Source organism: Mus caroli, unplaced genomic scaffold (genome assembly GCF_978045245.1).
Source record: "Mus caroli unplaced genomic scaffold, Mus_caroli_1 scaffold_1, whole genome shotgun sequence".
Taxonomy (NCBI): Eukaryota; Metazoa; Chordata; class Mammalia; order Rodentia; family Muridae; genus Mus; species Mus caroli.
Window position 1 is genome coordinate 90,374,506 of NW_028227256.1, and position 10,626 is coordinate 90,385,131.

General features: G+C 48.3%; 1 protein-coding gene across 4 annotated transcripts in view; it reads left to right on the top strand.

Annotated features, from left to right (window-relative positions):
* The first annotated feature begins 1,241 nt into the window (after nucleotides 1–1,241).
* D2hgdh (D-2-hydroxyglutarate dehydrogenase) overlaps nucleotides 1,242–10,626 on the top strand; it is a 21,914-nt gene continuing 12,529 nt past the window's right edge. The window contains exons 1-6 of one of the 4 annotated variants that reach the window (XM_021168980.3): nucleotides 1,242–1,326; nucleotides 2,297–2,640; nucleotides 5,180–5,237; nucleotides 5,742–5,881; nucleotides 8,078–8,271; nucleotides 10,564–10,626. The exon at nucleotides 10,564–10,626 is cut by the window's right edge and continues 106 nt beyond it. In XM_021168980.3, the coding sequence (XP_021024639.2) occupies nucleotides 2,307–2,640; nucleotides 5,180–5,237; nucleotides 5,742–5,881; nucleotides 8,078–8,271; nucleotides 10,564–10,626 (789 nt within the window). In that variant the 5' untranslated portion in view covers nucleotides 1,242–1,326; nucleotides 2,297–2,306. The other 3 variants (XM_021168973.3, XM_029479329.2, XM_029479336.2) reach the window with 3 other exon arrangements.

Consider the following 10,626-nt stretch of genomic DNA (forward strand, 5'->3'; position numbering starts at 1 on the left):
ACAGCCGTAGCTTGATCCCTCCCAGCACACACTGTGTAGCTGTTGACCCCTAAATGCTGCATTCTCTTTTCTTTTTGGTTTCTCTGTGTAGCCCTGGTTGTCCTGGAACTTGCTCTGTAGACCAGGCTGGCCTTGAACTCAGAGATATCTGCTAGCCTCTGCCTCCCAAGTGCTGCGATTAAAGGCGTGCGCCACCACCACCCAGAATATTCTTTTATCCAGTTTGCAAGGACTACCACAGTGCCTTGGCTTTTAGTTGGCAAAGCACCACTATACCTTTCTGTTCTTGCCTCAGCTTCAGGAGCCTCATGCTCTTCCCTGGTGCAGAGATTAAAAGTAATTATCTTAACATCTTAAAGAATGTACTTCCAGGCTTGTTCCTCGACAGGAAACGGAAGTGGGTAAGTTGGGAGAAGTGATAGTTTCTGGAGCTGCCCCAGGAAACTGGGAGATGAACCCTGTTTCAGATACCAAGTCTGTCTAGCCAGCAAAATGGAAACTACTGGGGTTATTTATAGCTGAATATAGCTGGGGGATGCTGAAGTAACAGAATAATTGCAAGAAATAGCAATTACCTGTTACCTAGGGCTGGGAGTTGAAGGGAGACAGTATAATTCAGACTCAGCCCAGGAAAACTACTGCTGGGCTGCAGCTCTGTGCCTTGGATTTGCCAAAAGTTACTGCTGAACTGCCTGAGGACTGGGTGGCTGGGCCTGGCCCCAGGAGGTCAGGGATGCTCTGTAGAGCTGGGCTGGCCTTTGTGGTCTCAATGGTTAAGTCCCAGCCTCGGGCTTTTGTTGTTTCTTGAGGGTTGGGCAGAGTCGTGTCTGCTGATGGAACAGTGACTCTAGGTGAGACGGAAGCCCTGGGAAGACAGAGGAAGAGGGCAGAGATTCGTAGGATCGATAGAAGTCGGAGGGAGACAGAAATGCCTGGGGAAGAGAGGAGCTTCTAAGGGTGACAGTGGCCCCTGCGGAAAGAGCCACAGTGAACTGAAGAAGTGGCCACTTATCTTTTGGGGCTAGTCGGGTGGACCACAATGGGGCCAGTTGGGAAAAGTGCGTGGAGTTGGATTTTGGTCAAAGCAGGATACTCGCCACTTTGGGACCTGGGGGGCACTCAGGTTGGGACCGCAGGAGCACAAACAAGGCCGAAGGTCTGGGAAGGGCGGGGCACACTCAGCAGGGTGGAGTGAGGTAGGAAGGGCGGGCTGACACACATGCGCAGTCTCTCGCTCCACCTCTCTAGTTCAGGCCTACGGTTCAGCAAGGGTGGGAAGCAGGGTGCGGGTGCGGACTCGGTCTTTGCACTCGGACGGAAGCTAGGGTGCGTAGTGGGCTAGCTGAAGTTCCCGGGTGGAGGGCGCTGGTGTCTGGGTCTGTGCAGTCCGGGCTGTGGCCTGTCAAGTGATTGCACAGGTCAGGTGTGAGTCGGGATTGCCGGCAGGGCGAACCTACTTGCAACGCTTCTCACCTACACCCAAGGGCCGTGTGGGCAGGGAATGCAAATAATTGGTCCTCCTTGACGTCACAGCACATGGCGCTTGCGCATGCTCTGCGCATGTCGTGTGTTTTTCCGCCTCAGGTAAGGCGGTAGAAGCAGCCAAATAGAGCGAGCCTTCAGGTGGAAGACGGCCTCTTCTGGATAGCTACCAGTGTGCGGGCCGGTTTCCTTCCCTTCCCTTTTTAAAGCCATTTTTGTTGATTACCCAAGTTTTGTAAAACTGGTGGCAGAGTATTACGTAAAATGTAAAATTCGCCTTTCAATTGTGTTTGGGTGCACAATTCCGGGATACCTTCCTTTTTCGTGCAAAAGTTAAAATACAATGAATGCCTGGCGGTGCCCAGCACCGCCCATAGGTATTCACATAGTGGAGTCTCGGGACTGTAATACTGCAGGGCGAAACATTAAGAACCGAACCCTCCTAAGACTCTAGTCCTCTGCATCCTGCAGCCCCAAGCCGCCCTGTTCCTCTAGGCCAGCGAGTCTCAACGTTCCTTGACACTGGGACCCTCGAGTTTCCGTGAACCCCAACCATAAAACGTTTTCAATGCTACTTCATAACTAATTTTGTTACTGTTATGAATCACAATGTAAAAAAATCTGATGTGCATTATGTCTGATATGTGACTTTCCCAAGGGGTCGCGACCCACAGGTTGAGAACAGCCGCTGTAGGCGGCTTTGTGTAGGTGACTTCAGATGGGGTGCAGAGGTTATTGTGGGGCTTTCTCATTGCTTCATTGCTTACGAGTCGCAAATTCAATCTCTCCCCCTCCCCCCTAACCCCTTCTCAAGAGCAGGAACAATGGTGCTCCCTCTAGTGTCCAGATGGTCTGCAAGGGTCCTCTGGGCATCTCCAGGATGGAGGAGGACCTACACCCAGAGTGCTTGTGTGGGGTTGAAGTGGCTGGGTTGCCCTCGGGGTGTGTACAGCCCCTTGGCTCGCAGAGCGTACTCCGAGGTAGCTGGCAGCCCAGAGGTGACGCTGACCCCTGAGCGATATCCGGTGCAACGGCTGCCGTTTTCTACTGTGTCCGAGGAGGACCTGGCTGCATTTGAATGCATCATACCTGGCAGAGTTATCACAGATCCAGAGCAACTGCAGACATGCAACGTTGACTGGCTGAAGACCGTCCGGGGTGAGTCAGGACGTGGGCGAGGGGAACAGATTCCTTGTCCGCTTGCCTCACATCCCGTTGATGACACCACCAAGGTCTTCTGAGAATAAAATCGGCAGATTAAAAGGTGTAGCACTTGGCTAAAGTGAGCACTTGTGGACACGGCTGCCTGCATCTGCTCAGCTTCTTCTTAGCTGGCTCTCACCAAGGGCATCTCTTCCAGTTCTAGAAGCCTAGAGAGTCCGGAAGCAGGTGTGTTCTCTGCAGACTCTAGGAGAGAGTCCTTCTTGCTACTATGAACTTCCGGTGACTTCAAGGTGTTGCCTGAAGTCTATTGCCTCTTCTATTTTGTTTTTTGTTTGTTTGTTGTGGTTTTGTTTTTTTGTTTTTTTTTTTGTTTTTTGTTTTTTGTTTTTTTGAGACAGCATTTCTCTGTGTAGCCCTGGCTGTCTTGAGACTCTCTCTGTAGACCTGGCCTCCCTCAAACTCACAGAGATCCACCTGCCTCTGTCTTCTGAGTGCTGGAATTAGTGTTTGCCACCACCATCAAAGGGCATCTTCTTTTGTCTTTTAAAAAGACAGAAATGTGTGTGTGTGTGTGTGTGTGTGAGAGAGAGAGAGAGAGAGAGAGAGAGAGAGAGAGAGAGAGAAGAGAGAGCGCACAAATGCTCTTGGAAGCCAGAAGAGAGTATTGGACCTCCTGGAGTTACAGTCATAGGTAGTTGTGAGCCATCTTATGTGGGTGCTGAAAATAAAACTGGGGTTCTCTGCAAAAGCAGCAAGCGCTCTTAATCCTTGAGCCATCTCCAACCTGCTCTTCTATCTTTTAAAAATATATTATTTATTTAATATATACGAGTACACTGTAGCTGTCTTCAGACACTCCAGAAGAGGCATCAGATCCCATTACAGATGGTTGTGAGCCACCATGTGGTTGCTGGGATTTGAACTCAGGACCTCTGGAAGAGTAGTCGGTGCTTTTCACCGCTGAGCCATCTCTCCAGCCCCCTCCTCTTCTATCTTATAGAAACTCTTGTCAGTGTATGTAGGGTCCACTTAGTTCAGGATGATCTTAATATGAGATTTTTTTTTTTTTTTTTTATTTAAGGGATGTGTATGTATACTTGTGAGAGTGGATTTGGGCAGTTGGATGCAGTACATGTGGAAGCCAGAAGGTGGCGGTGGTGTTGGATCCCCTGGAGCTTCCAAATGTGGATTCTGGGACCAAATTCTAGGCCCCTGAACTGCCCTTACCTAATCAGCCATCTTCAGCTCTTATTCTGTCAAGAGCCTATGTCTGTATTGGACGTGGAGCGGGAGGGGCTCCTGTCCCTGTGGGTAGCCTTTCTCTGGCTTGGCTGGGGCCTTTTCAGCTAGACTTTCCTCTTGGTTTGGCATTTCTCTGGACTGTCTTGGTGGTTTCCAGCCCCTTGTTCCTTGTTTTTTTTTGTTGAGCCCATTAGCCACTAGCTCCTCATTTTATCAGTGTCTACTTAGAAAGGTCTACGTGTATCACAGGAGTGGACTCTTTCTGTTGTTACACTGCCTACTATGAGCTGGGCACCTGGTTGTCTGTTGGGAAACCCATTGCAGACTTAATTTCTCACTCAGTATTCACAGCACTGAGCTCGTTCATGCAGGATGGCTGAACACCCTGAACACAGCCAAGAGAAATGTCCCTGGTGACCAGGGTCCCTGAGTTAGGACAGCCAGCCTACTCAGAAAAGGGGTTCTTCTGATAGGAAGCAGTATGCCTTTCAGAATCACCAAGACAGGAGATGTGTAGAGCTTGAGTCTTAGGGTGACATGGTGAGAGAACAAAGCTGCACCACAATGCCTCTGCAGCCACCACTGCCTTAAGATATATAGGGATGCTGGGAAGTAGAAAGAAGCTTGATCCTCATGGGTGGCTGTGGTAACCAATGCTGCCCCAAGCTTTAAGGGGCTCCCACTGGGCATCAGACAGACTAGGGCAGTAAACAGTGAAGAAGGCATGAAAGGCCTAGAAAGGAGAATCGGTTTGGGGGGACAGGTAAAAGTGAGTGGAACAATTCAGGAAGAAATCTGGTCTCCACTGGAACCTATGATAAGGTGGACAGATAGATCTGTGAGTCATGTTTTCAGCCACTGTACTAGTTGGTTAAAGAAGGAGAGTCTGTGTTAAAACCAACATGCAGTTTGAGGAACACCAAATGTTTCCAAGTCACAAGGGATTCTTGAGTCTGCAGAGAAGCCCACCAGAGCTCATTGCACATTGATGCTGAAACCACCGTCCCTCCCACAAGGCCAGGTGGGGAGGGGCCATTGGCTCTACCAGTTGCTGTAGCAATCCAGCTGTTGCATGTTTCCTAGGTAGGTCAGGACCCTCTGACATCTTCCTTTTGTACTTGAGTGGCTGTGGGTCTGGTGGCCATGCTGGTCACCTCACTGAGGAAGAGCAAATGCCGCAGAGGACATTCTTTTGGATAAACTACAGTGGGGGGTGGGCATGGGAGGAGGAAGGATTGTGACTGGGCCACTTTCCTCCACATTGGCTGATAAGTCTATTCCGTTGTTGCAGGTTGTAGTAAGGTGTTGCTGAGACCCCAGACTTCAGAGGAAGTCTCCCAGATTCTTAGGTAAGAAGATGTCTGCAGACAGGGTACCATGGGCTACATTCATACCTACCCCTTAGAAGATAGGAGGTTGAAGGCATCCCTTTCTCTGGAACCACATCTGTAAGAATACCAGCTGTAGGATGCGTCACAGGCATAGGCCCAGGGCTGGTGGGTTGTGCTCAGAACTCAGGATGCTGAGGAGGGGGTGAGGTTTGTGGAGATATAGATGGTGTGCTGACTCTTACAAAGACTATGAGAGCTTTGAAGGTACTAGAATTAGGTCACGTGAACCACTTCCACAAGACCCTGAGACAGTGTCAGCTTCTCTTCCCCTAGCTTTGGGATAGATTCTCTCTTAGACTCTTCATGGGGTACCAGGGAAGAACCCCTGTCAAAGCTGTAGCAGAAAGGCCTGGGAAGGAGATCTGGTTGGGGAGACTAGTGTCAGCTTGGTAGCATGTCCTTTGGGGTTAATTGTATGAGCATAGGCATTCTGGCTTGCTATCGACACTATTTTTGTCCCAGGCACTGCTACAAGAGGAACTTGGCTGTGAACCCACAGGGCGGGAACACTGGCATGGTGGGTGGCAGTGTCCCTGTCTTTGACGAAGTCATCCTGTCCACTGCCCTGATGAATCAAGTCATCAGCTTTCATGATGTATCTGGTAAGCTTGTGTGTGTTTGTGTGTGTGTGTGTGTGTGTGTGTGCGTGTGCTCCAAACTCCTCTGTCTGTCCTACCGCCAGATGAGGTTGTCTTTCCTTGGTAGCACTAAGACAGTGGTTAGGCTAGAAATGCATTCATACATTTGTGTGTGCTCACGTGTGTGAGGTCCTGACTGGGACCTTATGGTGACCTTTCCAGCATCTATAGGTTTTCCAGGTCTGGGAGGCAGCGATGGAGGCATTGATGGTTGTGGTGACAGAAGTTGTGATTGCTGGGGCAAAAGAAGCTGACTTTTGGTAATATTTACCTTTCTTAAATTCTTGGTTATTCTGGGACCAGAAGCCAATGGCTTCAGGCAGTTAGTACCTGCAGCTTAACAGCAAGGAATTAGGTAAAGGACTTAGTGCTCGTGCTCCTTTCCCTGGCAAGGGAGCTCTTGACTCTGTTTGAACCAGAGAGAAAAAGAAAAGAAAAGATGTCTCTTACACAGACACATATACACGAGGCCTCTGTGTGTGTGTGTGTGTGTGTGTGTGTGTGTGTGTGTATGTGGTAAAGTGGAAAATGGCCGCACTCGGATGGATGGATGGATGGATGGGTGGGTGGATCGCTGGATGGATGGGGCAGAATTCCCCAAGCCACCAACTTTATCTCTTTTCTCTGGCCTTTTTTTTTTAACCTTCTTTGTCAAAAGTTTTTTGGAAAATTACCTCACAGATAAAATATTACACAAAAGGGGAACTATAGAAGCATGTTGATATTAAATTTAAGGCAATGTTTCATTCTGTAAGCTCATTAAAAGTTCAAAGCAAGAGTTTCACATGGCCTTGCCTTATCATAGAGCACAACTGTGGCTTTATCTTTGCACCTGATCTAGAATGAGTGTTTTTCTTTGATCACAAATTTGTTCCAAGCCTATTGCTCATTTTAGTATAATTATGAAAAAAAGAGATTTATTTATTATTATATGTAAGTACACGGTAGCTGTCTTCAGACATACCAGAAGAGGTCGTCAGATCTCATTACAGATGGTTAGGACTCACCATGTGGTTGCTGGGATTTGAACTCATGACCTTTGGAAGAGCAGTCAGTTCTTTTAACCACTGAACTATCTCTCCAGCCCTCATTATATTTCTTTGTTTTTTTTTTTTAATTAGGTATTTTCCTCATTTACATTTCCAATGCTATCCCAAAAGTCCCCCATACCCACCCCCCCTCATTATATTTCTTATTCAGCCTTTTCTTACTATGATGAGAAGTGGGCATATTCTATTCTCGATTCTAACTTTATTACATCTTTCTCGAAAATAACTAAAACCATCTCTTCATCCTAAGATTATTTGAATCAAATTAGGAATTGTATAAAACCATTAATTCATCTAAACAGCATGAATTCATGACAGTTCATCTTTATGTTGACCTGCAGGAAGACTGCTCAATAGGGTGGGCTAATGCCCAGGAATCCTTAGCTATGTAAGAGTGACAGGAAAGGCATATCAGCTGCAAGAAGCCATCCTGAGATGAAGTCTTTTGGGACCTTGCCTCTCAGAGCTCACCCATCTTTGGCCATGCAAAAAGGTGGGTCACCTCCAGGAAGGTCACCTGCTAGTCTTAGCCTTTCTAGATGGCTCCTGTCAGGCACAGAACTGGCAGCTGTGTCAAGGACATCCTCTGTGTGCTGTAAGTCACTAGGTGGCTTTCACAGTGGGCATATCACACAAGTCCCATTTGCATCCAGTCTTTGCGGTAGCAGTTCTTCCTGGACATGTATGGCCAGACAGTGGCACCCGTGAAGGGGCTTCCTAGCTTTTCTTCAGTACCAAGGCTGGATAGCTGTGTAGAGGACTGCTGTCTGCAGTTGTCAGCAACACTCTCAACACCAAAAAGCATGGAAACAGTGTAACTCAGGAGCGCAGTGCTCCCCATGCTGAGGCACTGCTGTGTCACAGACCTTTCTTGTCCTCTCTCCTCTGAACCATGCAAGAAGATTCTCCTCCATTTTTGCCCTTCTGATTTTTCTTGTTTTATATTGTAATCTCAAAGGACCAAGTGTTTTGATTTTGTCTAGAAGGAAGAGATGGCTCCGTGGAGAACATTCCTTCTGGGAGGTTCTTACCTACAAGGGAGTTCTCAGCAGTGAGTTCTCATACCTCTAGAGTTTCCAGAGGTTGTTGGTAACTCAGTCGCCCTTTGTAGGAATCCTGGTTTGCCAGGCAGGCTGTGTGCTGGAGGAGCTGAGCAGGTACGTGCAGGAGCGAGACTTCATCATGCCACTGGACTTGGGAGCGAAGGGCAGCTGCCACATCGGGGGAAATGTGGCAACAAATGCTGGTGGCCTGCGATTCCTGAGATATGGCTCCCTTCGAGGGACTGTCCTGGGCCTGGAAGTGGTGAGCCAGATTCCAAAGGGGTGCAAAGCCTGCCCCGGGGGTGTCCTAACTTCAATCTGAGGCTGCTGTCTTGGCAGTCGTATAGAATGTGAGGTTATATTGTTGTGTATACATCCATTCCAGGTTAGGAAACCCTATTGTAATGGTTTCGGAGTCTAGGAGCTTCAGGGACATGTGGAGTTCACAGAGGAGCCACCAGGGGGCACTTTTCTCAGGCAGTGATGCTCTCCTTGTACCTGACTTTCAGAAATTGGAAAATAAAGGTTAGCTAAGGCCAACTTGGTGTGGAGTTACACGTGCCAGCTCACCTCCAGGACCCTTGGATCCCCTTCCCTGAGCCCTGTTTCTTACTGATGCTGGCAGAAGTAACTAGAGGGAAAAAAGGTTTGCTTTGACTCACTCTGAGAGGATTCAGTCCATCAAGGCTGGGACAGGATGCTGTCAGGAGAGGGAGGGAGCTGGTTACATTGTGTCAGGAGGCAGAAAGATATCAGTTCTGGCTCAGGCTATTTTAGTCAAGCTGGGGGCTGTTGATGTCTACTTTTAAGATAAGTTTTTCTACTTCAGTTAAATATTTCTGGAAACACCCATATAGACACCACAGGCCTAGTGCTTCCATGGTCCTCTCCCCAACCTCTTCCCCCTAATTCTTTCCTCCCCTTTTCTCCCACCCCCATCTGTATATTTGTGTGTGTGTGTGTGTGTGTGTGTGTGAGAGAGATGCTGAGTGTCTTTTTTTTTTTTTTAAGGTATTTCTGGCAAATGGGTCCAGTCAACACTCAGCTTTTAAAGATTTATTTATTTATTTTATGTATATGAGTACACCATTGCTCTCTTCAGACACTCCGGAAGAGGGCATCAGATCCCATTATCCCATATGGATGGTTGTGAGCCACCATGTGGTTGCTGGGAATTGAACTCAAGACCTCTGGAAGAGCAGTCGGTGCTCTTAACTTTGAGCCATCTCTCCAGCCCCCCCTTTAAAAATATTTATTTATTTATTATATGTAAGTACACTGTAGCTGTCTTCAGACACCCCAGAAGAGGGCATCGGATCTCATTACCAAAGGTTGTGAGCCATCTGGTGGGTACTGGGATTTGAACTCAGGACTTTTGGAAGAGCAGTCAGTGCTCTTAACCCCTGAGCCATCTCTCCAGCTTTTCTTTTTCAAAGATTTATTTATTATTTTACATAAGTACACTGTAGCTGACTTCAGATGCACCAGAAGAGGGAGGGTCTCAGATCTCATTACGGGTGAGCCCCCTTGTGGTTCCTTGGATTTGAACTCAGGACCTTTGGAAGAGCAGTCAGTGCTTTTTTTTTTTTTTTTTTTTTGGTTTTTCGAGACATTGTTTCTCTGTATAGCCCTGGCTGTCCTGGAACTCACTTTGTAGACCAGGCTGGCCTCAAACTCAGAAACCTGCCTGCCTCTGCCACCATGCCGGGCTGCAGTCAGTGCTCTTAACCCCTGAGCCAGCTCATAAGCTCTAGCCCTGGCTTTCTATGAGGCTGCTAGAAATCAGGACTCAAGTTCCCTGTGCAGCTTTTTTTTTTCCCACTGAACCGCCTCCCCTGCTCCTGGTTTTCTATTGGTAAAGTCGGCAGTGAAGACTCACTCACTTTATCACTTCTGCTGCTGGGTGTTAAGGGTAGAGCCTCTGTCCTATTTACTAGGTTACCAGGGCAAATGTAAAACTATGCCTTATCCAGCAAGTCCCGATGTCTCAGTAGTTCTGTTTTCTGGTTGGTTATCTATTATTATTATTATTATTCTGACTTGAAATCCTAGCCAACAAACCTCAGGTAGAATTTCAATATGGGAACCAACAGTTAGCAATGCCTTTATGACCGAGGGCCCTGAAGGCAGGCAGGGCTGTTCTCTGCTGTTGAGTCCTCCCAGCTGTGCTCCCCCTGTCTCCTGCTGTACTCCTTGCTCTTCTTAGCTGTGCTCCTCACTCGCACCCACTCCCTGCCCTCTGCAAGTGTGCACTCGCCTTGACCGGGTTTTCCACCCGCAGCCAGACAGTGAACTCCTTGGCTTTAGGTTTGGTCAGAGGAGCCTTGTTCTAGCTGGGGAGAAGTCATCCTGAGCCTGGTTATCCCACTCCAGGTTCCATTCCTTCCCAGGCTTCACTGTGACTCAAATAGGGGTGGCACGGGCAGGGTGGGTGAGGCTTTATGGCTGGCTACTTTGTGTGTGTGTGTGTGTGGGGTATTTGGAGTTGGGTCAGCATTTCCAGAGAAGGGAAGGGTGGCTGGTGTAGGAAGGCCCATCTCTTTCCTCTTGCCAGGTACTTGCTGATGGGACCATCCTGAACTGCCTGACGTCTCTGAGGAAGGACAACACAGGCTAT